Here is a 27,316-nt window from a genome sequence, read left to right on the forward strand (position 1 = left end):
CCTGATGCCCCCTGCCCTGGATGAGCTTGTGCCACACCAGGCCTGACTGGGTGAGGAGAAGCCAAGCTCCAGTTCACACTGATCACACTGAAAACCTTGAAACACACAGATGCTTCAGGGTTAGCTGTTAGTGCCGAAGACAATGGCTTGAAGTAGAAGACTGCTGTGAAACTGAGAAAGAAGCATAAAGAGTAGAACAATACAAAATGTACAGGTTGTTGGCGCAGCACTGTATGTACAGCAACGCTAATACCATCCGCCAGTATCAAAGGGAAGCAGAGCTGATGATTGTTCATCTGAGGTCTTCCTGTTCCACACACCAGGACCTCCTGGGAAACACCAGGCCCCTGCTTTGCTCCCAGATGTCATATTGAGGGAATTCCACAACAGGAACATCCGCAACCCCTCACTAGACATCGGGCAAAAACAAGAAGACACCTTGTGCACAAGGCTTTAGGCATCACCGCTGGGAGTGCTGTTCCAGGTGCACCGGTTTAAAAAAAACAGTCAAGACAAAAAATCAGAGAGGAGATCAGACCTCTGATATGCAGTAGTAGAAGTGAACAACATTCCTCACACTGCATGCGTGTGGTGTTTGTGTGTGTGCAGCTGTTGAAAGAGCGGCACCCAACCTCCCCAGGTTCTTCCCCATCTCCTCGGTGTGCCTGCTCCATATTCCAGCCTTCATCTCTCTGCAGCCTGCTGAGACATCCCGACCCAAAACATGTTGCGATGTAGCCTCCTGGGCCCCTATACTAGAGGGCAGGGGGTTTAGGCCCTGGGCTTTCAGCATCCCCCACAGGAAGCCCCTGCTGCCCTCCTGCCCTCGATGAGCTTGTGCCATGTGAAGCCCATCTGGGTGTCACCTCACAGACAATCCTACTAATTAAATAATCGATCCAATTTCTACACCAAGGTAATTTTCAAGGTGAAACAGGCATAATCCCAAGGAAACAGAACTAGCTAATAAGCAGCACGTCATTCAGATTGCACTGCTTTGCAGGCTGTGATTGCAGCTTCCTGCCCGTAGCTGTTGCCTTGCTGTTGGCTTGTGCTGCCTTCATCCAAAGCATTCAGTCCTGTACGAGGTGCAGCTGCCTGCTAATCAAGTTCCATTACCTACAATTCAATTGCATTATTAACCGCACATAACCCTCAATAAAGGGATCACCCAAATGAATACGTTGGAATCATAATGAGGTCCTTACAATCACCTTATCACGGCCCATGTGCTGAATTAACATAATAATGCAGGAGAATGGAAAAAACAGTCGGATCAGCTTTTACACTGGTTCACGCACAACGAGTACATTATTTAGTGGCTTTCAGTACAACTTGTAACTTTTTCATTGGGAACCTGAAAGATTCCCATTCAAACTACGTGAGCAGGCCCCGTTTCACCAGACAACCAGTCCTGCACGCGGTACCGGATCAGGGCTCCATGCAGCATAGGACGCTATGGCACCCCAAATCCCCCCCGACATGAGACCAGCCACCCCTGTCTGCACCCCCTTTCCTGCGGACACCAGGGGACTACTACCCCAAGACTTCTGGCACGGCTGGAGCTGTGAGCTCTCGGCAGAAAAACAAAGCCCCTCGATTAGTATCCCAGCCGTACAGCTGTGAGCTTTAACATTCTGCCTGCATTCAGACGGGCGAGATGTAATTAGAAAGAGATCAGAAAAGCAGCAGGGCAGGGCAGAGAGGGAAGAGGGAGAGAAGGAGAGAAAGAAGCAGCACGGCGAGGAGAGGGGACACAGGGCGGGCAGCGAGGGTCCAGAGGTCAGGCTGGGTGACACAGACAGCTGGGGTCAGCCGAATGACCCGACGCCACCTCCTCTTCTGCAGTTACTGTGGCAACGGCAGCGCAAACAGACATGATGTCATGGTGGGGCTGCGAAGGGGGGAGGGGGTCTGTACTCGGGGGGGGGGATGGGAAAGTGTTTCTGTGTCCATTCATCTGCTTCTGCTGCACCGACGAGCACCTCCGCAGGGCTCTGGGGAGACAGCTGGCTTAGAGGGACCCCTCTAAACCCACGTGCTAGAGAGTACACAAACCAGTGTCATCTGGCCTGCATGTTATCCCACAGATTCAGAGTCAAAGCAGTGTTTCTGGGGAGCCTGAGCCCCTCACGACCAGGCTGACAACCTACCCGAACTGTTCAGACAAATACTGCTTTCCAGGGCTGGCACAAAACATTCGCAGCTTCCACCCCAAAACACACTGCTGAGACTATGCCATGGGTGTGTTTCCTACAAAGCAGCCTGTTTAAACCTCACTCTTGTGCTGCCAGTCTGACCCAGCGGACACACAAGCAGTCCTGCACACCCTACCGCATCAGGGGTCTGTGCAGCAAAGAGCAGCGGAGCAACAAGACTGCTGCTGCTTGTTGTATAAAACAACGACAGTGACTAACTGGCAAGTTTCACACGCAGCTTGTGTTGTCACTGTGGCTCCTGACGACCTTGCACCTGTATCATCTGAGCACAGGACTGGCCTTCAGGTGACGCCCCCCCTCCTTTAGTGTCTCGGACAGGAGCGCTGGGGCTGTGGGAACAGGCAGGCCTAGAACTGGGAATCCCAGCTTTCCGATACGGAGAGCGAGCGCCGCGTGGCCCCTCCTCCTCCTCGCTCACCTCTGCGCTGTCGGCTGTGCACAGTCCCATCAGCCTCTAATCCCTCTGCTGATGGGGGTCTCGCAGGGGCGCGCCTGGGATGAGGCCGCTACAGGGCTGGTCCCTGGGGTGTCAGGGGGGAGAAATCATTACTGCAGAGGGGTCGGGGGCAGAAAGGCTGTCAGCACTCATTCATCACAGCGCAGAGCAGCAGTGTGAGCGCCTTAGACGCGCGCTGACAAGCACGGCGGCCCTGCCAGTCTGGACTGTCTCTGCTGGTACCCCAACACTGAGCGGCCTATCTGAACCCCTTGGGTCAGGGGCAGTCAGGACTGAGAGCAGGTGCCAAAGGAGGAACAGGAAGAGCTGGGTGTCTACAACAAGACAACTGGCATGGGTGTGGGGCACCTGGGGGTCCCGCTTTCCAGAGCCGGGCAGCAGGAGGCAGGACTCCCACAGATGGCAGCTCTCGTGCCGAACGGGCTCTGCCGTTTTTGCCTGACCTCACCTTCGCTCCACAGCTGCACCCCCCTGGCTCCCCAAATTAAAACCCCTGGCACGGGGGCACATGATTAATTCTGCGCGGATCCCGGCAGCCTGTCTCTCTGACAGGCGGTGGGAGAGGGTCGCTGACAGACTGAAATGGAATCTGACAGTAAACACTGATCCAGGCGCGGCGCGTGATTGACACGTTAACAGTTATTAATGCAGCGGCCTCTCCTCCATCCCAGCCTGCCACTTCTAATTGGTGAGGTGGAGCTTCAGTGTCAAGGGGCAGAAGATTGACAGCACCCATCTTTGCATAGATATGAGGACAAACGAAGATGTGCTATCGCTAATGAAAAAACGCGCGTGTGCACACACACACACAAACACAAACTCGCTCATCTAATGAACACAGACTCTCAGCAGCCACAGGCTCACACAGGCAGGACAGACGGGCGTACAGGTGACATGTCCCAGTGTGTGACAGACACATGTAAAGCCCCCAACAGTCTGTAACTCTGCTTCCCCTTTGGCTCAGTAACTTCCTCCTGTCATCCTGTCCTGTCAGCCACCAGCCATTTCACTCTGCAACTCACAACTGGCAACCACTGAAGCTAAGCAGGTGTGAGCCTGGTCAGAACCTGGATGGGAGACCTCCTGGGACAAACTAAGGCTGCTGCTGGAAGAGGTGTTAGTGGGGTCAGCAGGGGGCGCTCACCCTGCGGTCCATGTGGGTCCTAATGCCCCAGTGTAGTGACGGGGACACTATACTGTAAACAGGCACCGTCCTTCGGATGAGACATAAAACCGAGGTCCTGACACTCTGTGGTCATTAAAAATCCCACTATGGCTGCCGTCGCATCATCCAGGTGGATTGGTGGATTGGTGGTGGTGGAGGGGATCCTCATTACCTGTAAAGCACTTTGAGTCGAGTGTCCAGAAAAGAGCTATATAAGTGTAAGTAAGGCACCCATGTGGTGAAGACGTGCTCAATGCCACCCACAGCGCTGCTTATGGGCAAAAAGAAACAGCACTAGATACCTGACCGAATATCCCACACTGACAGGCTGCTGGAGTCTCTTTAGTCTTGAACAGATGGGACTTCCAGGAGACCTGACACAAGGCATCAACAGTGTCAAACCAGCCGATTTCCTCAGAATCAGTGAGACATAAACTTGGGCCCACAGTTGGAAACTGTGTGGAAGTGCAATCTAAACCACAAACAGAAGGCATTGCTTGACACAAAGGGTTGTGGGATTGTGAAAAAAACTACCCAGCCAGAATGGCTACCCTGGTTCCTTTCAAGAAACAGCAGGATGAGATCCTTGAATCAATGAACTACTAACAAACAGGTTAGATCAGAAAAATAGGGACATTGCTTTGGAACAGTAAGACCAGACAGGATAATGACCTCTTTAAAATCAGCAGCCTGGTTCTCCTGAGGAGTCCTGCTGACTTGGCTTCGGATTTATAGCTCCTTCCCAGCTCTCTTCCGCTGGCAGTGTCACTACTCCGCTCGACAGGGAGTCTGGACACTTCCCCAGGGACAGTGTGATTGACAGCTGTCAATGGCCTGTGCCAGGGAAACTGTACACTTAGGGTGAAAGGTCAGGCAGCACGCACAGGTCCCCAGATCTCACCAAGCACCTCCCACTGCCACTCGCTGACCTCACCCTCCCAACATGCTCCGTCATGTTCGTTAGCGGAGCTGGAGGGACAAGGCATAGGGGCGCACGTCTTTCTATTTGCCCTGGGTCAGAACGCTGCAGCCTGTGGATGCTGTGCAGTGAAACTGGCACTGCCCTTGTCACGTCGGGCTCGAGCTGTCGGGTCTACAGAGGCACCCGCGAGGACCTCCAGTGTTGGGGCTCTTCCTCTACTGGCAGGTCCTCGATCCTCCAATACAGTTTGGAGGAAACTCATCAGTGTGGAGCGTCCGTCCTCACTAAGTCATCAGCCAGCCTCCCCCTTGAAAATAATTCAAAACCCACTCTCCGAATCAGAGTTCCTGTTCCTGTAGGGTTCCGAGAGAACAAGCCCCAGAATCACAGCGCTACCGCCTGGCGGGTGAGCAGTATCAGTTTGCCCACTCTCAGGAATCCGCATATTCCCGGGAAGGGTGGCAGAATCCATGGGAACCTATCCCAGAAGCACAGGCTGTAGGCGGGGTGGTGCTCTGCATGATGTCACGGTCTGTCTGTGTTTAAAGAAATAATTTCCTAACCTAACCTGTCTGTCCTTTTCTTCGTTTAGGAATCCCTTCCCTGGTTTGCTTCCCTGCCCTGGGGCAGCAGGAATGAGAGCCATGAGTGCCCAGCTTGCCCAACATGCCCTCTCGCGAGCCCTTTGCCCTGCAGTGCCCTGCGAGCTCCACAGTGCCCTCTGTGTCAGCAGCAGAGGAGCGACTCCTTCTCCTCGAAGACCGCGTGTGCTGGGCGCCAGCAGTGCTGCGTCTGCAGCCACATCCTCGAGCTTCCAGCACAGCAAAGGCAGAAACAGCCCTGGACGTACATAATTCATCACATTGCTCGCCGTGGTTATCCCAGCCTTTGAAAGCGAGAGACTCTGAGCTGTCCATCATGTTGTTGGATAAGAGCTCTAAAGCCAGGATGTACTGTCCAACAGCTGCCAGCAGCATTAGGGAACCAGCACTACAAGAATAAATGAGCGCAGATTTTGTTTGGGGACTCCACAGATGAATCATCTAAATGCCCTCTTGTAGACCAGGAGGTTCGTTGTCAGTTTCGACACTGGTGAGTGTCGACAGCAAACATTACAGAGCATGGAATAGTCCCAGATCACTCCAGACTACAAGGCATCTGTCTGTCAGCTGTGCTGCATGTGTTTTCATTAAAATCCACCAGATCTCTCTCAGCAGCTGGCCAGGCTTCCTCCCCCAACGCAAAACAATCGGCTACAAAGAGAGCCAGCTGACAGGCTCCAGTGCAGCACAGGTCGGGCTCCAGACGCCCCCCCGCAGGACACACCAGCAGCCCTGCAGCCCCCTGGGGCGGCCAGCAGTCTGAGCAATTCAGGTCAAACTTTCTTTTGTCCCATTTGAGGAAATTTGTTTTACAGCACACTCCCGACATAACAACACAATGACAGACGCGAGTGTACCGACGAAGAAGTCAATGCAACAGCGTTACAGCGAGATTAGGGAGAAGATGGTAACGTGGTTGAATCACCGCGCTGTGGGCACTGGGGCCAGACTGGGAGCAGGACAACCTGCTGTTACTGCAGACACAGCCAGTCAAGACCAGTGGAGCTCGGCCAGTAGCTCCACAGTGGAGCCCACAGAGAGCCCCCGACTCCCCCACCCAGCACCTTTACTGAATCCCTCAGGGGTTCCATGATATGGGATCTCTAATGACCTCATGACCATAGGGAGCAGAAACAGCTCATCACCACCTGAAAGCCTCTGTTCCTGCGGCTGACAACAGGCGCCTGTTTCACCTGGACATGCTGATATGACGTGGTCTTGCCGCTAAGAAGCACAAGAAAGGTCGCCACCTACAGGATGACCAGTGCTGCTGCTGAACTGACTCTGCTCCAGGTTGAAAGGGTTCAAGCACAGGATGGCAGGTAACAAGACTAGGGTCCCGGAGGAAACCCACACAATCATTCAGAAGGGAAACAATGAAGCAAGTCGATTGCAAAGACAGCAGATTCACAGCCTAGATACTCGTCACATGCTGGCATAATTCTGGTGTGTATTCCGAAATCTCTCAACAGCAGGTTTGGAGAAAACTTATCCATTATTTTTTTATGTAAGTCCTAGCTGTATATCTACATAGCTCTCCAGGCAATCTGAGCAGTAGAATACAGAGCAGCTTAAGGGCTCAGCTCCATGTCTACAGAATATTCTCCCAAGTGGAGCTGAGAATCGAAAAGCCCATTAACCTGCAACTGCCGGGCAGACGGGAAGCCTATCCTGGGATCTGGAGAGCTGATCAAGACTGGGTAGCAACAGTGGGATCTGGGCATCCAGCATGCAGCCATGACAGAAAATCCTTGCTCAAGCCAAGCCCTTCCAGGCTCCTCAGCCTTCCAGCACACAGACGTGTGAACAGAGAACAGAAGACACTTCTTACACAAATGGTTGTGGGAGTGTGGAAAACATTACGCAGCCTTGTGGTTTCAAGAATCACCTGGATCAACTGTCTACTAACAGCCACACGGGATGGACAGGCTGAATGGCCCCTCTGTAAGTGCTCTGGTAAAGACAGGTCAGGACTATAAATTCCAACACTGCACAGTGAAGTGTTTCATTCCACAAAGCAGTGGTGAAAATACTTATTTTCTGGAACACAGATTGTTGAAACGAATTGAGCTGGTTTCGCTGCTAATTGATTAAATTAGCTAAGTAGATCAAATCAGTAGCCACGGTCTCAACTCAAACAAAAAGCCGGGCATCTTGTTCCAGTCTCCCACAAACCTTTGTGTAAAGAGGTGCTACATTCACTCCTCTATTGGATCCTTTGGTTTGTGTTTTGCTGTTGGTTCTGAAGAAGTTAATTTTACTTTTAGAGTTTTTATTGAGTCTAGCAATATTGCAAGAACAGTATAAGGGCGCTAATGCCCTTATACTGCAAGTACTGCAGTCAGTCCAATACAACTAGAAAACAGATTTTTTTAACCGGCAGTATCTCATTAAAAATAATAATGCAGTATTATTGCATTTAATTCAGTTGCAAGCTCCCCAAACTGTAATCTTGTCTGTAACCAAAAAGCTCTTCGACGATACTGTGACCAGACTCGGCACCAAGCCTGCCAGACTCCTGCTCTCCTTCCCTCACTTCAAACTGCTCCTCTCCAGCCCCCTGCGAGCTCAAGGCCTGACTTTCTTTACCCTTTATCTGCCAGAATCTTTCTTCCAGGCCAGACCTGCTGGCCCCCATGGTGTCTCAGAGATCTGTGTGTGATCCCCTGGGGGCTGCTGTATCCCACTAACCTTTCACCTCCATCAGCATGTCAATATACCCATCTCACCGCCTGTCAATACTCCTCTGCCGACTTGATATGGGAGAAATCGATATTGAAATACCAGCAGAGCGGATTTGGCCTCGGGGCTTAAATGTGTTGAAGCGCTGAAGCAGTGCTGTTTGGTGCCTGATCCCTGATCCCTGATCCCTGCTTTAATCAGCTCACTGAGATCTGGGCTTGTCAGTGTCAATAAGGAACAGGACCAGAATTGGGGCTGCTCTCTCTTTGACACTGACAAACATGAACATTAACAGCTCACATCAGTCCCATACAAAACAGTCGGACAGTTTGCACTGCAATCCCATAACTTTCTAGTAAACAAAAGGCTGCAAAGGAACGGGTGAAGGTTTATTCCCTACTGAAGAGAAAAGAGACACAACATTATGGCAGTGGAGCCTTCTGCACGTGTGTGTTAACATACATGCGCTCGAACAGTAATTAAATGCAAATATTGTAACTGGTGGTGAGTGACTGGTCCTTGAATATAACTTCTGCAAGTGTTCAGGGAAGCATCGCAGAGGGTGGGATTGAGCTTCAAAGTTTGACAAGCTACACCTCTAAAAATGACACAGATGATGACCTATGACCATCTGGAGATGCAGAGCAGTGATTCTGTTCAGAGCCAAGCCTTCAGTACCTGCATGTACGTCCATCCATCCATTCTCTAAACACTTCATACAATACGAGGGGAGCTGGAGCCTATCCCAGCAAGCGACAGGCACAAGTGGGATCTATCCTGGACAAAATGCCAATCCATCACAGGGCAGACACGCACACACAAACGCACAAACTTACAGCAGGGTCACTCTTCCCAGAAGCCAGGTAGCCTGCCAGCATGTCTTCCGACTTAGGGAGGAAACTGGAGCATCCAGCAGAGACCCACGTGAACACAGAGAGAACATGCAAACTCCACACAGACAGCACTGACCACAGACCCCTAGCACTGCGAGGCAGTAATGCTCTCAACTGTGCCACCATGCTGCCCTCACTTGCACTATACCTTCATCCCTGATTCTGCTTCAACTGAAAAGCAAACATTTACAAAAGCAACATCGATTAAAAAAAAAACGCATGGGAAACACAGACCGTGAGGGATAATATTTGAATTATCATGCAACCCCGGTGACACTGAACTGACCATGTCGAGAGACCTGGCACACCTCGGTGGTCAAGGCTTCAGCCCAGAATGAGCTCCTCTCGGTCAGCTCAAAAACGGCAAGCAAAGTCACTAAACACAGACTTGAGCAACATCTAGGCACAGCCTCTCTGTGCATCTCCGGCTTCTCTGGGGCTCCTCAGAGATCACAGGAATAAGAGGTCAAGTGTAACAAGTTTAATTACTCAGAACAACAAGAACAGCCAATAGCAGTCAGAAATGAAGTGACGCACCAGTGTTTATGTGATCAAAAGACGAGTGTGTAAAACTTCTTTCAAGAATTAATATTTCAGCCAGCAGCCATATCACCCTGCAGCTCCCAGCTGGCAGCCCACTGAAGCCCAGCAGTGTGAGCCTGGTCAATACCTGGATGGGAGACTCCTGGGAAAGCTGAGGTTGCTGCTGGAAGAGGTGTTAGTAAGGCCAGCAGGGGCCCCTCACCCTGCGGTCCGTGTGGGCCCTAATGCCCCAGTATAGTGACGGGGACACTATACTGTAAAAAGGCGCCGTCCTTCAGATGAGGCGTAAACCGAGGTCCTGACTCTCTGTGGTCATTAAAAATCCCAGGGCATTTCTTGAAAAGAGTAGGGGTGTCACCTCAGCATCCTGGCCACATTTCCCCCTGGCCTTTACCAGTCATGGCCTCCTAATAATCCCCATCTCTGAACTGGCTTCATCACTCTGCTCTCCCACTGAGAGCTGGTGTGTGGGGAGCGGACTGGCACATCATCCAGGTGGGGCTGCACACTGGTGGTGGTGGACAGAATCCCATTACCTGTAAAGTGCTTTGAGTAGAGTGTCCAGAAAAGTGCTATATAAGTGTAAGCAATTATTATTGGGAATTATTTCTGCCAGCAAGTGAAGAACATGCCATTGGCTCCCTCTCATGGTCGACACTTGCAAATGTAAGCAGTGAGAAGAAGAGATGTCACGGGCATTCAATTCATTACCAGAAACCCGCTTCTTCCAGTTAAAGGCAGAGACAACCCAGAGCCTGTCCTGGATACTCAGGGCAGCATCCAGGAACTGCATCCTGGAATAGACACCAGCTCGTCGCTCAGCACACACACACACACACACACACACACACACACACACACACACACACCAGCTCATCACTCCGCAGACACACACACCAGCCCATCGCTCTGCACACGCACACCAGCTTATTGCTCAGCACACACACACCAGCACACAAAAACCAGCTCATCACTCTGCACACACACACACCAGCTCATCACTCCGCACACACACACCAGCACACACCAGCTCATCACTCCGCACACACACACCAGCACACACCAGCTCATCACTCCGCGCACACACACCAGCTCATCACGCTACACACACACCAGCTCATCACGCTACACACACACCAGCACATCACACTACACACACACACACCAGCTCATCACACTGCACACACACCAGCTCATCACACTGCACACACACACCAGCTCATCACAATGCACACACACACCAGCTCATCACAATGCACACACACACCAGCTCATCACACTGCACACACACACCAGCTCATCACACTACACACACACACCAGCTCATCACACTACACACACACCAGCTCATCACACTGCACACACACATCAGCACAAACCAGCTCATTGCTCTGCACACACACACAGCAGTGACCAGTGTGCTCTGCACACACACCACTGCAAACCAGCACACACACACACACACCAGCTCATTGCTCTGCACACACGCCGGCACACACATACACACCACAACACACACACCGGGGCTCACACACACACCAGCGCACACAGCCAGTCTAGTGACACCAGTTACCCCAGCCAGCGTGTCTTCTGGAAGGGAGAAAACTGGAGCCCTGGGGAAACACACGCAGGCATGAAGAGAACATGGAAACTCCACACAGCTGAGAGGCAGCACAGTGATCTGCCACTTGACTTTCTGCCATTTCAATTCACGTTAATATAAAATCACAGGTGTATGGAACATCTGGTGCATAAGTGGATATTTTTCAGCATGAAAGATCAGAATTAAAGCACAATTTATTTCACTGAAATTCACAAAGTTTGCAAACCTCACAAATAAGTATTGTGTTGATTGTTGCGCCAGACAAAAACTCTGTTCGCTGCAGAATTAACAGTCACACCTTCTGGCCCATCAGGTCTCACTCAGCCTGGACAGGACCAGGGTGGACCAGTACGTGGTGATCTTCCCTCTTTTTCCAGCACACTGCCCCCATATGGGGACCAGGAACACAGTGTTGTAGGGTGTGACTGAGGTCCTGACACAAAAAATACAGTCTGGACTCCCTAAAGCCAACCCTTATTCCAGCCGCTGAAGTAGACTCCTACAACCCCACCTGACCTGCTGCAGGGCATCACCTTTGACATGAAAAGCACAACGTAGGCGTACAGTTAATTAATCACTCCAGCAACACTTAAATTCAGCTTTTGAATCTAAGACAACAGGACTTTACTACACAGTCTCTTCCTATGGAGCACAGGATAACGCTGGCCAGTGAATCCACGTTTTCTGACCCTTTACTCAGGAAGTCCAAAGTCATTGTGCTCTACGGCCCCAGACACCGCCATCTTTTGTTCTACACGGAGCGCTTTCACAGTCCCACCCTCCATCTCCACAGACGCGTCTCTGCGAGAACGTGACAAGAAAGACAAGCACCTTTTTAATCCGGCCGTCCTGTGCGCAGGGCTACCGTGCAGCCAGACGTAATCCTTTCACCGATACAGAGGTCCCATTGTGTCGCTGAGCCGCAGGCGAAACCGATTCAACACCACAGGCGAAACCCTACTGACCTCTCAAAGGTCAACGTTCAAGGGTCAGAGACGCACAAGCGCTCCGCTCTTTTTTAATGATCAAACTCCCTGTAAAAAACAATAATAATTACAAAACGAGATGAAAGAAAAGGTCACGATTGATTTTCCTGAAGATATGAAAATGAAAACGGCTTTACAAGGTCCAAAGAGCCAAACAATGAAACAAGCGGTTCGTCCCAGTTCAATAAACTTGTCTGGGAGTTTGTTTTTTTAACCCATTTTTTCTTTTTTAAATTCTTTTGAAATGGAATTTACTCGCCAAGAACCGACGAGAGGGTGTGTTCTGGCATCTACCCTGACAGAAAGTCATACAATTATCATTTAGAAAGTCTGTAATAAACTAAGAAAGATCTACATGTTTCACGCTGACGTAAATCCCATATTATGTACGACTCCTGTGCCCGTCTCCTTAACGCCAGAAATTGCTTTTTAAAAATACATAAGGTGTAATGCACTGAATACCAACAAAAACCACGCTAATATGTGATTACCACGCAGTACGTTTCACTGCTCAAAATAAACAAGAGGTTAACAGAACACCAAGCACTGTCGGTCTAGTTACCATTGGAAGGTTATGTCAATATACACTGCAGACCAATTTTCCGTTGCAGGGCACCATTTCATATCCAGCACATGCTTTGCAGTGACTTTTCCCGTTTTTCGTTATTCCCATCATCTGTATCCCGGAAAGCTAAATCCTGGGGAAGAGCGCCCCCGTGTGGATAAATGATTGCTGGCTGTGGGAGTAAACTACGCTATTGACTATATTTTGTCAGAACTCTTTGTTGTCACACTGTAGTACTTTGTGGTCATTAGAAGGGGTAATGGTTCGTTTTGTACTGTTTCTATGCAGCTTTCTGCACAGCTTCTGTGCAGATGACCTCTGTCTGACGCTGACAAACATTAACACTTCCAACTCAAATTAGTTGAATTCAATACACTCATTCAGAAGGTTTGTACTGCTGCACGTTCTGCTTGTGGCAGTAAAATGCACGTTGTCAGAGCACATGTTCCATTCAACTTTTGTTTCCTACTAACTCATCTGAAAGTAGTACAGCCCTTCTGATGAACTGAGTGCAGGCTACGTCTTGTCCTGACTGTACAGCAGCATGAACCTGGGCCTACTTGGTGCAGCTCTTGGATACAAAGATCCTAAACTTAATCACATTCATTTTATAAACAAAAGTAGAACATTCTCTAAACTGTGATGATCTGTGTTTTGAATAAGCCTGGTTGAAGAAGAGTCTGTCTCGAGCTGATGGGCTCATGGCGATTTTGGTACCAAAGTCATGAGTTGATGTAGTTCTTTAACTCAGGCATCTCCATGTCTGTTCCTGTAGAGCCACAGTGTGGCAGGTCTCCTTCGTAACCACGAGTTCATCATTTTCAAAGGCTCAGAATAACTTGCCCGTGATCGACTAGCTCATGATTGAACTCGGAACCCGAGAGACTGTGCGGGACTCAGGTCCGAACGCCCCTCAGCCCTCAGCCTCGCTCCCCTCGTGGGAGCGCCCTCTGTGCTGAGGTGCCGCTGGTTCCCAGACACTGCCAATCGTCCTGCGCTGTGGATCTGCGGGAGAGCGGCCGGCAAATCCTGCACTGACTGTGCTGATCGTCGCCATGATGGGGGGCCAGTGGATGGATGTGCCGCTCTGGGGGTGTCGGGGTCACAGGGCCCAGGGATCTCGGAGAACGAAGCCGGCGAAGGACACGAGGCGCCAGGATGAGCACACAGCAGGAAGTGCACCTATGTCTGGAAACGGGATCGTTCACAGTGCTGCTAGGACCCAGCCCGTCTGTCCCGAGGTTTGGAAACTAGGGAGCGGCTGACAGGTTGGGTTCTGGACCAGATCAGATCCATTCTCACAGCTCACCGCCAGTCCAGTCTGTGACAGCACAGTGCCAGCTGGAGCAGAGAGAGCCCACTGCCCAGTCACCCTGCAGACAGGCAGCCCGGTGCAAACAGGAAGCCAGTGGGTGGAAACAGGAAGGAGGAAGCGAGGCAGCAGCAGGAAAGCACACGGGACACGGAGCTGTACAAGATTTGATTTATTAACTATTATACATGTCACGTAAGGCCTTAATGTTTTTACACCATACTCCCATTGAGACAAATTACGATACTTTTAGCAAATAATAACATGATTTTTTTTGTTTTGTTGCATTTTACTTCATTTTTTTGTCATTTTATTTTTTTTTACTTTTTTTGAATACTGAGAGTGGCTTTCCCTCTCCCTGGCACTGTACTTAATCATGCACTATTACTGAACTGGCCTGGACACCATTCACAAAACTGTTAAAAAATGGTCTTTTTTAATTATTAAAATAAAACATAAAAAGAAATGTCTTCTATCACCAATGACTAAAGGGCAGATTGTTAGACCCCTAACATACAAATAAACAGCCATTTTTAATATATTTTGCTTGTTTCACTTAACTTAACAGACAGTCTGTCACCATTGTGGCAAAAATGAAGAACAAAAATGGATGCCACCACAGAGACCGCTGAACCGTGATCACATTGTAATCCAGGCTGGGTTTCCTGGTCACCTGTGCTGGAAGCCAGCTGTAGTGTTTGTCAATGACACACGGAGGGCGCCGCCCCGGAGGACGACAGTACAAGTACCAGAGGTGCAGACTGGGTGCAGGAGACACTGCCTTCCTCAGCCCCCCTCCCCAGGCAAAGGCCTGCATGACAGACAACATGGATTTGGTGTCATTTCAACATTTTAATTACAGACCACATCTTCGAGTGAGAGGCGAGAGGAGTCTCGCAGGTTACAGCACACAGTGAACAGGCAGGCTAGCCCGCAGCCCTGAGCCGGCCGGGAGGCTGGACACACAAATGCACCTCTCGTTTCAGAGCCCACAGAGCCAAGTGGTACTTCTACACACGCGCCCACCCCCTGCCCGGCCCAGCCCGGCCCGGCCCACTCCTCGGCTGCTCCGTGCTCAAGCAGGAGACAGACACAGCAGGCCCCTGCCAAGACAGAGCTTCCATCTCTTGGATCATCACAGCTCCAAGCGCAGAACACACCCGTTTCCAGCAAAGACCTGATCCCTGCAGCTCCCCTTCAGCCCTACCCCATCTGCAAGACTGCTCACAGATTCAGCCATCCCAAAACATACTCATCCCACCTTCCTGGTTCCTGGAATTCTACACCCCACAGGAGACCGAGAACTACACCAAACTCTGCATTTCACAGGCCAGGAACATGATCCTGCCCTGCGTGACCCTTTCTTTAAACACTGCTGACTGCTGACCTGATGACTGTTTCTGCTTCAGAAGAAGCAGCTCTGCCAGCTGTGAGCTGTGCAGCGTTGTATCGGCTTCAGCTCCCAGGATTCAGAAGCAGACATCGATCGATCCGTGTTTTCATTCATGTACCAGAGCAGTGCTGAAATGACTGTCTGACCGGTGCGCTGGGTGCACAGCTGAAGCTGTTTAGAAAGCCCACCGGAAGCCCCCTCCCTGCCCCTCAGTGCTGTGCTGGACTGCGTGCGGTTCAGAAGGGCTAGTGCTGGGCTCAGCTCTCACGCAGAGCATCACGTAGCGCCAGGGCTAGCTGGGGGATTCTCACCTCCTGCCCGCATGTGTTGAGCACAAGGGATGCAATCATGTTACACTCAGGGCTGAAAATGGGAACTAGCTCTTCCGCATCCAACACTGTGGAACCCCAGGTCAGTATAGGAGAAACAAATGGAAAACTGCCAAGGGCAAGGATGAGGGCGAGAGAGTTCCCCCTGTAACACAGCATTTTCCTGGGATGCTCAGCCTCAGCAAGAGCAAATACATACCAGGTCGAACAGCAAACACTGACACAAGAGATCCTGCTGTCCAATACACCTCCCACAAACCCGCATGGGTTCAGAAAGGACTGGGACCTCTCGGACAGAGCAGCCTTCAGAACCTTAGACATTCAAAATTACATTTGTATTATATACTTCAAAAAGGCTTACAAGCTAATGCAGAAAAAATAACTAGGAAAATGTGTGAAAGTGCAGTAATAATTCTCATATCTGGCTCATATTCCGTGACCGTCTTAGTCATACTTCCCAGTACAAAACAACACTCAAAGCTCCCTGACACTATGTCTCACCCTATTCCAAGCCCCCTGCAGGCTCAGACACTGCAGATAACAGTGAAAGCTGTTTCTCAGCCACGCCAGGCTGAGGCCAACAGCCTGCCTTTGGCTGCAGGACAAACCACACTCTCTAGGTGGCAGCAGAGCTCTCTGACCAGCCTTAGCAATGCAGCAGGCCTCCTGAACGAGGCAGAGAACACCAGCAGTGATTGCACTGCCCTCACTTGATATGCTCTACCTACTCCCCTGCACCATGTCTCTCCCCACTGACACAATCTTCCTCCCTCACCCTGTGACAGGAAGAAAGTCACTCTTCAGACTCCACTGCCTTAGTATAGCTGTGCAATTTCCTCTTAGCCTCTGTTTCCAAACAAGTCTTGAACACCCACAGGATCCAAAGAGAGGTTGGAAATTGGAAGAGATTTATGAGTCAGCAACTGTAGTCCCAGTCAGTGAAAAAGTGTTTGATGTGATGAATCGAAAGCTCCTCAAATCCAAAGGAAAACACTTCTGCAGCACAAAAACGTTACCTGGTAAAAAAGTCAAACTGAGTGCAACTGCGGCAACAGACACGACAGTCTTCCAGCAGCACGTCGAGAACAGGGTAACAGCTGCGTGTCCGGCCGTGCTGGGCTCTGAGAGACGGGTCCGGGGAAGAGCCGGGCTGCTGTTGATCATGTCACTTACACAAGCGGGGAACAGCTACTGCTGCTACAGCTGTCTGGGACTCGACTGGGAACTGGACCGCACTGGGCAGCGCTCGGCATCGGCACGGAGTCTCTCCCCCAAGAGCCAGGATTCCCAGACCAAAGAAGCTCCAGCGGGGACAGGTGGGCCTGTTCCACCCCCAGCAGAGGGGGGGCGCTGCAGCCTCGCAGTGTCAGTCCAGCTGCCTGTCCCCAGTCTTCCCCAGAGCTGTGCAACGGCACATATTCCCCGGCTTTCCATATTCCAGTCTGAAACGGCACGCAGAGTCAGCCCTCTGCTACCCAGCGCTCTACCGCTGCAACTCCAGCTTATTCCAAACATCCTGATCCTCCTCTCTGAACCCAGTGCTGATATTAACTTGTTCATTTTGGCTGACAACTCACATCTGCACACCTGAGTGGCGTACCCTGAACCTACAGCCGGCCAGCGACTCCGGAGCCCTGACCGGGACTTTCTGTGCAGATCAACAGCTCAGACGCAACACTAATGAGAAGGAGAAGGTTGTGACACGGCAAAATTGATTCACAGGAATGGCAGGAAACTTTTTGGCAGCCCCCGCATTTTAACTGGCCTGCTCTTAAAGATCAAATGCAACAGTATCCCCTTACTTAGACTGTTCTAGAAAGCATGCATCTCAACAGGTCACGTCTGATCGATACCCTTACAGGACTCTGGCTGCAGCCTTAATTATTAAACCGGTAACAGTCTATGGAAAACATCCAGAGTGCTTCCTAACCGCACTTCTGCAGCGGATTAGTGGACTGAAGCGTCAGCTGGAGAGGCTTCCTGTGAGCAATACGGAGCACCAGCAAGGCAGAGAGATGAGCAGCAGAGAACAGCAGCCTGGCAGACTAACCCAAGCGCAGGGCCGAGCAGACACAGCATTCTGATCCATCTTGGGTTTTACCAGCTGCAGCTTCTTGTGCAGAATGTACTGGCAAAGAACACAAAACAACCTGACCTGTGCTCTCATCACACTGTTTGTTCAGATTAATTATCAACCTCACTGCACCCTCTTTAACTGATGAAGCAGACACGGACGGTTTTCCAGACAAACAGATCCGAACCTTGAGAATAAAGTCTGAAAAGCCGGGTTTGGGGCAAGCAGGTCATACGTATCGCTCATGTTGCGTCTAACTCCACGCCCTTTCATGCACAGCCTCTCCTCACGTCTGAGCACCCAGCTGCTGGACTCCCCGCCAGGGTCTCTCCCAGGGGACTGGCACAGGCGGAGGCTCTTCTGATTGTTGCTGCAGTGCAGCTGCTGGCAGGGCTCCAGCATTCTTCAACAGCACCAAGAAGAGCTTGTTCCCAAAGTAAATCTGTTTCCTACACTGACACACGTGCGCACACACCCTCCTGCTCGCTCTGCTGCTCTCCCTCCTCACTCCCCACCAATCCCTCGATCAAGGCGATCGGACCCGGACGCAGCCCTGCCGCGCTCCCAGGACAGCAGTCTAATCCACCGCCGCTCTCCAGAGCCGCTGGCTGTAGTAAAGACGAAACGAAAGCTTTACCTTCCCCCAGTCTTGTATGCAAATGCACTCAGCCCACTGAAACAGGCCTGACTCAGCCCGCTCAAGGTGCCGACTTGTTTCAGTCTCCGTACGGAACAGCCAGCAGCCCGGAGCGCCTGCAGCTGCACAGCAGAGGGGAGAAGGCCTGCTCCAAGCCTCTGGCCCACAATCCCTTGCACAATTCCCCAAAGTCCAGAAACCCAGGCTGACGTCCAGGACAGGGAGAGGCGTTCTGACAGCCTGTATTGGGAGGCTCTTCCCATCATGCCTTACTTCTACCACGCTGCACATCCAGAAATCTCCTAAAATACTAAGAAGGGCTGCGGGGGTGTGCAGCGCCAGGACTCCAGGAAGCTCACGCTCCCCAGTCGCGCTCAGACGGAACCTTGTTTCATTTGTACCTCCAAGTAATATACATACGTACTGAACAAAAATGGAAACGGTAGTCCATGATGGTATAAGGGGACAAAAACAGATGGTTTTAAAGGGGAGATCAGCCTTGAGGCAGAACGGGTCCTCTCTCTGACACAGCGGCCCTGGCGTCTCAGTTGGATCCAGAGCCGATCAGACCGCCTCACTGCGGCAGTGCGGGGCGCCAGGCCACACCGGAGCAGGAATGCCGTCAAACCAGCCTGCCGTTCCCACTCGGCTGATGGCGCTTTGCCAGGAGGCCTGTTTCACTCCGAGCGCCCCGACTGCTCAATCATTCTCCCCTGCCAACGTCCCGCTACAGGCATGTCGCCATCAGCTCTGTGGGCAGCGCCGCGGGGGCAAAGCGGCACGGCCAACGAGACGTGTGTTCAGGAAGTGATAAGTGACAACAGCCCCCGAAGAAACACTCCCCCCGGTCACAATGTCCATGCGCTGTGCCCACTGACGGGCACCCTCCCCCTGGGAGATCCCTGCTGCAGCCGCAGGCCACACAGGGCGAGGAAACCAGTCGATCCGGTCCCGCACACTCTCGGGACGTCCCGACGCCACGCTGCTGATGCACAGTCCTGAGCAGCGATCGCCGGGACAGCACTGCGCTGCTGGATCCACACACCGAGTCCAAAGGCCCGGTGAGGAAAAAAACGAAATAAATTAATCAACACCAGGGACAAATCGGCTCGGTGTGTCCGGCCCGTGGAGATGAGCAGGGCTCCCGGGGGGAGGAATCCAGCTCGGGCTCGCTCTGCCCCAGTCGGGTTTGGTTTGGGCGGAAGAAGGATTTGGAGAGTTTTGTTCTGCTCCGGAGGGAGGGGCAGGGGACTCCCAGGATGAATGAAAAAGACTCTAATCACGCCCTGACACGCTCCCCCCGAGATCACACACGCCCTGCGGCCCGGAGCTGCCGGGACAGGTGAGGGGCGCTGGCAGGGTGGGGGTGGCTTCCCGACTCCAGCACCCACGGGTCCCAACTGTCCGAAAGTTCTGGTGAACAACTCCACTGACCGGCAGCTCGGCGCCGCGCCCTCCTGCCCCTGGGATATGCACAGGAGAGGGGAGCTCCGGGAGGCAGTGTCTGTGTGGGTCCTCCTCCGCGGGCAGGGAAGCAGGGAAAGGGGGATTCAAGGTCGGGAGGAAGCAAACAGAGCCCCGCTGACCGGGAGCCGCCGCTGGGGCTCCTGCGCTCGCTCCAGGCCTCTCCCCGCTGGCCGCTGGCCGCCGGGCGCCGTGGCGGGCCGTGAGCCTCAGAGCGTGTGCTGCTCGGCCGACACGTGCTGAGGGGGCAGGAGGGGCAGCAGCGGCGACTGCGGGGTGGGCGGCGGCGAGTGGGGCGGGGACTGCTGGGGCGCCCCCGGGGAGGAGGAGGAGGGGAGCGGCGGGGGCACGGGAGTGTAGCAGGAGTAGCTGGAGGCTCCGATCAGGGTGGTGGGCGAGGCGGGGAGGCCGCTGGGCGTGTCCACGAGGGGCTGATTGTAGAAGAAGAAAGCACACTGGTGGATGAAGGTCTCGATGATTGTCTGGTAGGTGCGCGTGGCGGTCAGAGCGTCCATGGTGGTGAAGTCGGGCCGCATCAGCGTGGGCCAGAAGCAGATGGACAGGTTCTCGCTGGTCATCAGGTTCACCCTGTTGTTCTGGCTCACCCTGGGGGCAGAAACGCAGGACTTTAAAGACGACACGTGTGTGTGATCAGCCTGTCGGAGAACATTCATGTGCGCCAGTTCATAAAGAGGCTACGGGGGGTTGCGTGTGTTCAGCCAACATGCTAGGAAAACCACACTGGAAACAGTAATAACAGCATTTTTCTTTTTTAAGCCTCAAATACTGGAGCTGGAACCACTGTACTGAGGAGGAGGTACTACTGCTGTAACAGTTCACAAGTTTCCGTCCTCCTCCTCGAGATGCAGATGGTGGAAAGGAATTGACAAAAATCATCGCAAGTATTAAGTATTATGTACATGTACTCAAAATGACAATGACTACTCCCCAGGGGGCGGGGCGCCAACAGGGCCAGGAGCTGGGCAGTGACAAACTACTCACTTGTTCAAGTGACAGATGACATATTTGAAGACATCGTAGTTCTCCCGAGGGAACCTGCGCAGGATGTCCTTCATGGCTTGCAGCCTCTGCTCCCGTTCGTTGATTTCTGTGAAAAAAGGGGGGTGGGGGAGCAAGTAGGCTGGTGTCAATCGCTTTGCCTTCACTGGCCACTCCACAGACAGACAGGTGTGTGCGTGTGTGTGTGAGAGAGAGAGACAGACAGACAGACAGACAGACGTGTGTGTGAGTGTGAGAGAGAGAGAGACAGACAGGTATGTGCGTGTGTGAGAGAGAGAGAGAGACAGACAGACAAACAGGTGTGTGTGTGAGTGTGAGAGAGACAGACAGACAGGTGTGTGTGTGTGTGTGTGAGTGTGAGAGAGACAGACAGACAGGTGTGTGTGTGTGTGTGTGAGTGTGAGAGAGACAGACAGACAGGTGTGTGTGTGTGTGTGTGAGTGTGAGAGAGACAGACAGACAGGTGTGTGTGTGTGCGAGTGTGAGAGAGACAGACAGACAGGTGTGTGTGTGTGTGTGAGTGTGAGAGAGACAGACAGACAGGTGTGTGTGTGTGTGTGTGTGAGTGTGAGAGAGACAGACAGACAGGTGTGTGTGTGTGTGTGTGAGTGTGAGAGAGACAGACAGACAGGTGTGTGTGTGTGTGTGTGAGTGTGAGAGAGACAGACAGACAGGTGTGTGTGTGTGTGTGTGAGTGTGAGAGAGACAGACAGACAGGTGTGTGTGTGTGTGTGTGAGTGTGAGAGAGACAGACAGACAGGTGTGTGTGTGTGTGTGTGAGTGTGAGAGAGACAGACAGACAGGTGTGTGTGTGTGTGTGAGAGAGACAGACAGACAGGTGTGTGTGTGTGTGAGAGAGACAGACAGACAGGTGTGTGTGTGTGTGTGTGTGAGAGAGAGACAGACAGGTGTGTGTGTGAGTGTGAGAGAGAGAGACAGATAGACAGACAGGTGTGTGTGTGAGAGAGAGAGACAGACAGGTGTGTGTGTGTGTGAGAGTGAGAGAGAGACAGACAGGTGTGTGTGTGAGAGAGACAGACAGGTGTGTGTGTGAGAGAGACAGACAGGTGTGTGTGTGAGAGAGACAGACAGGTGTGTGTGTGAGTGTGAAAGAGACAGACAGGTGTGTGTGTGTGTGTGTGTGTGTGTGTGAGAGAGAGAGAGACAGACAGACAGACAGGTGTGTGTGTGAGAGAGAGAGAGACAGACAGACAGACAGGTGTGTGTGTGAGTGTGAGAGAGAGAGACAGATAGACAGACAGGTGTGTGTGAGTGTGAGAGAGAGAGACAGATAGACAGACAGGTGTGTGTGTGAGAGAGACAGACAGACAGGTGTGTGTGTGAGTGTGAGAGACAGACAGACAGGTGTGTGTGTGTGAGTGTGAGAGACAGACAGACAGGTGTGTGTGTGAGAGTGTGAGAGACAGACAGACAGGTGTGTGTGTGTGAGTGTGAGAGAGAGACAGACAGGTGTGTTTGTGAGTGTGAGAGAGAGAGACAGGTGTGTTTGTGAGTGTGAGAGAGAGAGACAGGTGTGTTTGTGAGTGTGAGAGAGAGAGACAGCCAGGTGTGTGTGTGAGTGAGAGAGAGACAGACAGGTTTGTGTGAGTGAGAGAGAGACAGACAGGTGCGTGTGTGTGTGTGTGAGTGTGAGAGAGAGAGACAGACAGACAGGTGCGTGTGTGTGTGTGTGAGTGAGACAGACAGGTGCGTGTGTGTGTGTGTGTGTGAGTGTGAGAGAGACAGACAGACAGACAGACAGGTATGTGTCTGAGTGTGAGAGAGAGAGACAGACAGGTATGTGTCTGAGTGTGAGAGAGAGAGACAGACAGACAGGTGTGTGTGTGAGTGTGAGAGAGAGAGACAGACAGACAGGTGTGTGTGTGTGAGTGTGAGAGAGAGAGACAGACAGACAGGTGTGTGTGTGTGTGAGAGAGACAGGGCTCTTACTATAGGCCTCCACCAGCTCTAGCTGCATGCTGTAGGGAACCAGCGGCTCTGGCAGCTCGGAGAAGAAGCTCTTCATGGCTCCAGCCACTGTGTTGACAGTGAAGTCCTTCTCCGCCAGGTCCAGACTGTGGTCTGAAAGACAAGGAGCAGACCCCTAAAGCAGGGCAGAGGCCACTCTCTTCACTTTCCTCTCTTTTGAAATCACGGAGCCATAATCCCTGAAGTGTCGTAGTAGCATAAGAAACAATCTGCAAAGCACTTCCTCAAATCCACCGCATTTCGGCTCGAAAGAGCAAGTGGCAGGATTATGAGAAACATGCCGCCCCAAATGGTTCTACAACTGTTTAATGAATGTACTTATCATCCCGATATTTTATTATAGCAAAGCGCTGATTCTACATTACATCATTTTCAAGATGCCATCTCCGACAGCAGGTGCCAGAACGGAAGATTCCGAGTTCCTCTTTCACACTTTCTTGCTTTCCTGTTCCTCCAGACATCACAGGTCATTCTAGACCGGCTCCCTGTCCCACAGCACGGTAATCCTGGTGCTGGCTGGCAGCTCTGAATGCCCTTTGTGTGGTGCTCTACCACGCTGTCTGATTGGGCAATTCACCTACTCAGAAACGGCTTACAAGTCATGTGACTCCAATGGCCAATCATACACAGACAGCTTTCTCCCCTGGCTGCTGACCTGGTTTTCCCTGGGCGACTGCATGCTCAGCCTGTCTGCAGGAGAAGCTGCACCCTGAGACCATACTGCGGTGACACCACTTCTCCCAGGAGACAAGGGGTCAAGAACACATGGCGCATGGTCCGCATTGACATCGGACCCCGAGAAAGGACGAGCATCCCGGGACCTCTTTTTACACCCAATGCCAGATGTGTTACTGGATCCAATGGGGTCCTGCCTCACTGGATCAGAACCCGGTCACTTGCTTTCTGAACGGAGTGAGTTAAAAACAATTCCTGGTGCTGATTTTGATTAAAACAGAAACCAAGTGTAGTTACTGTACTTTCACTTAATTGGAGTGGAGGAGGAAATGGGAATTTCTAAAAATGGCAACTTAATTAACAGCTCATTGCAGATTAATTTCTTCTTCTCAGTTGCCTTGAGTCTGCATTTAAAATCAGTTGATTTTAATTATTTTTTAAGAACGTGTTCTACGCCTAAATACTCAAAGAGAATATTACTGGGAGGTGGCAACAGCTGCCCTGATGAGGGCCTCACCAGGAGTAACAGTGACTGTTAAAGAGTAAATTCTTCATTGCGAGGAGCTGAAATGCACTTCTGTGCTATTCTGTAACCTCCTGGTTGCAGTGAACTTATTGACCCGGCCAGGGCAGCTGCTCAAGTGGATTAGAAGGAACTGATCCACCTGGACTCGTGCCTCATTAACAGGCCTCCTCCTCGGATCGAGAGGCCAGAAAGGAACCCCCAGTCCACACACTCTTGGAAGGGCTGCATGAGAATGCAGAGCAACCTGTTCAGCCCATTACAGATCAATCACTCCACAGGGGAGGCTTAATGAACCCACCACTGCATGCATATTTCATATATAAATGCAGGCTGCTAGACGTATAGCTCTCTATATTTTTAACTCTTCTCACCCGTGTGCCGTGTTCTGCAGAGATCATGTTTATTGTTCAGTAATCCTGCACCCTATTTGCTGGGGTTGAATTAAATGCATCCCACACTGTGCTTTTGCATCATTGTGTAACCTACTGAATTATGTTTAAGCTTGCAGTTTGTTACAACGCTTATTATTGCACTGTGTGTGTTTTTTGTTCTGTACAAGTTAATTATGAGCCAGTATCCACACCTGGGATCCATCATGAGAAGCACCAGCAGAGCTGAGCCTGGCCTTACCTTGATCAAACTGCCTCTGCATGCTCTCCATCTCGGCTTTGTTCCCACTCACACGGTAGATGCCTTCAGTGCTCAGCCCTGCAAAGGAGAGACAATGTTTTGTATAACATCTGGCCCTGAACACGTGTCTTTCTGATATCCCCACTGTCAGCACATATACCGGATTTCACTTTCATCCTATAAGCCTGATCCACAGACACTACTGTGAACTCCTGTGAACTGAGTGAGGAAGGGGCTCATCCCAGGCGATCTCTGCCTGATCTTATAGCGGGGTGGGGGGGTAACCTATTCCTCTGGAGTTGTAAAGGAACAGGAAAAGGGCAAAAAAGGGACAGCTCCTTCTCTCCTACAACCTTTCCAAACCTGAGCCAGATATCACATGTCTGCAAGCTGCACCTGGAGTTAAACTACACCGCGCTGCATCCACCCAGATTTACCATCTGCTTAGACGACACTTCTTTCCAGCGTGTGAGAAATCCTTCAAATACACTGGAGGAGTGCACACAGGTGGCAGGCCATCAAGAAGGGTGCAGTGCCAGCATGGGGTATGGGAACAACGAAGACAGAAAGTGAAGAGGTGACGGGTGGCGGCTACAGAACATCTCTGCTCACCGAGAGACAGAGACACGATTCCTCATCTCCCAGTTCAAGAGGCAGGGAGCTGCTCCAGGCCAGAGAGCACCTATGTGCTGTCTGTCCCACAGCTTCTGCACAGCTCAGGTCCGCCAGAGAGCGTCTAACCATGGAGAGGAGGAAGAGGAGAGCTGAAACGCACTGTTAGTGGAACAGATCGGGGATTTAAATTTAAGGTTATACATTTTTAATTTATATTTAAACCAGGTCCTGGGTGCTAAGTGTGTGGGGGGACACTGACGCAGAAACATCTGCAAAGGAGGCGAGTCAAGCAGAACACAAGAACCTCAAAACTCAGGGGAACCAACAGAACAACTGGCAAATCCAGCCTAAAGAAACAGGGCTTCCAGCAGTCTTCTATATGGCGATAGATTCTACATGGTTTCAGACCATTATAAACACAGACACTCTGCAGCCTCAGAACTCACATGATGATGCTGAATTCCTGCCCCTCTTAGTTTCTCCCCCGTATCCCCACCACCTAGACACGTACTCACACACTGCACAACACACGCACACACACACACACACTCGCGCTGCACACACACACACACACACACACACACACACACACACACACACACACACACACCGCGCCCCCAGCTGCACAGGCTGAGGGCTGGGAGTGCGTCAATACAGCAAGGCCACAAGCTGTCTGAGGTAATGAGGAGACTGGCGAAGACGTCAGGCCAGATTGATCTCCTCTCCGACGATCAATTATCCCCAAAAGCTTTAATGCACTGCCGAGGCGGGCCAGTGGAGCTGACTGCAGTGAGCAGGAGAGCGCCGCGGCTCCTGGGAGCCCTGGAGATGCAGGAAGAAGGAAAGAGGGCGTGGCGACGCTACAAACACACTTCCGCCAGGGGCGCTCCCACTGCAGAGCTATCGGAGCCAGTTCAGGTTTTCAAGCCTAGAACAACAGGCACTTGTACAAGCAGCACCTGAGGAGGCACGAAAAATAAATGAGGAGAATAAGAGGCACTTCTTGACACAGAGGGTTGTGGGAGTGTGGAACAAGCTATCCAGTCAGTGCTAGAGCTGCCTTCATGTAGAAGACATGTAGTAAGAGCTGGAAGGGATACTCAAACCACCTCTCATTAGTATGGTTCTTATGCTGTTGTCAGCTGGACATCTCTCCATCTCTGGTGCAACTATTTTCAGTATCTACCTGGGGGAACAATTAACAAGGCTAATTGTCTCTGCCACTTCTGACACTCTTGAAAATCAACTGCCACAACAATAACCACTTGTGATAAAAGGAATTTTGGGTACAGCCCATGGCACTCTCCTGGGAATGCCCTCGGAATTCCAATCTCCTGAGGGGCGGACAGGAGGTGTGAGCTGGTGGTCAGCACAGGGATTCAGAGCAAGGAAACGGGCAGAGCATGCCAAGAGCTAGCCTTTCCCTCTGAGCAGCTGGACAGCAGACGGGCGATTCCATGTCCTGCATGTCTCTGCGGGGCCCTGTACCCAGATTTCCAGCCAAGCTGCAGTGAGTCGTGTTAAAGTCTGATAATCAAAGCGCTGTCGACCCCTAATCCACTACACATTCACTTCACCTCCCTGCTCGGCTACGACACGGATCTCGCAGCTTCCCCGAGAGGACAGCCTGCAGCCTGTCAGCGAACGCTCACGCAGACCTGCCAGGCTCCCCCCGGCGCTAAGCTGGTGCCAAGCAGAATGAAAAACAATTAGGTGTTAAAACCAGCAGCATCTTTCAGAGACTTTGCGACACTTGAAACACACAACAGTCTAGAGTCACATCCCAGTCAACCATGATCCCAAATTAAAGTACGGAATCAAGCAGGGGCTTTGCACACATTAAAACAGCAGTCACAAAGCACAGCTCTGCGATCCCAATAGCAGATGAAGAGATGAACAGGGATACATTTTCAAGGTGATTTCAGGATCGTTCTACTCTTTCAGCTTTCATACATTAGCTCCTAACTCTCTTGTATAAGAAATACTCTCCCCTTCAGAGTACAACCCACCCCTGT

General features: G+C 51.6%; 2 protein-coding genes across 5 annotated transcripts in view; both read right to left on the reverse strand.

Annotated features, from left to right (window-relative positions):
- Positions 1-13,967, reverse strand: part of npas1 (neuronal PAS domain protein 1) — a 42,878-nt gene extending 28,911 nt beyond the window's left edge. The window contains exon 1 of the mRNA XM_088627306.1: positions 11,918-13,967. The gene's annotated coding sequence lies outside the window, so the exon portion shown is untranslated. The remainder of the gene's footprint in view (positions 1-11,917) is intronic.
- Positions 13,968-14,106: 139 nt separating this feature from the next.
- The window catches only part of arhgap35a (Rho GTPase activating protein 35a), a 51,398-nt gene continuing 38,188 nt past the window's right edge, over positions 14,107-27,316 (reverse strand). For all 4 annotated transcript variants that reach the window (XM_088627298.1, XM_088627301.1, XM_088627300.1 and 1 more), the window contains exons 4-7: positions 24,687-24,764; positions 22,817-22,948; positions 20,849-20,954; positions 14,107-20,452 (exon numbers count right to left, since the gene is read on the reverse strand). In XM_088627298.1, coding sequence (XP_088483424.1) covers positions 20,056-20,452; positions 20,849-20,954; positions 22,817-22,948; positions 24,687-24,764 — 713 coding nt within the window. In that variant the 3' untranslated portion in view covers positions 14,107-20,055. The remainder of the gene's footprint in view (positions 20,453-20,848; positions 20,955-22,816; positions 22,949-24,686; positions 24,765-27,316) is intronic.

Source organism: Lepisosteus platostomus, chromosome 4 (assembly GCF_059453375.1).
Source record: "Lepisosteus platostomus isolate fLepPlt1 chromosome 4, fLepPlt1.hap1, whole genome shotgun sequence".
Taxonomy (NCBI): domain Eukaryota; kingdom Metazoa; phylum Chordata; class Actinopteri; order Semionotiformes; family Lepisosteidae; genus Lepisosteus; species Lepisosteus platostomus.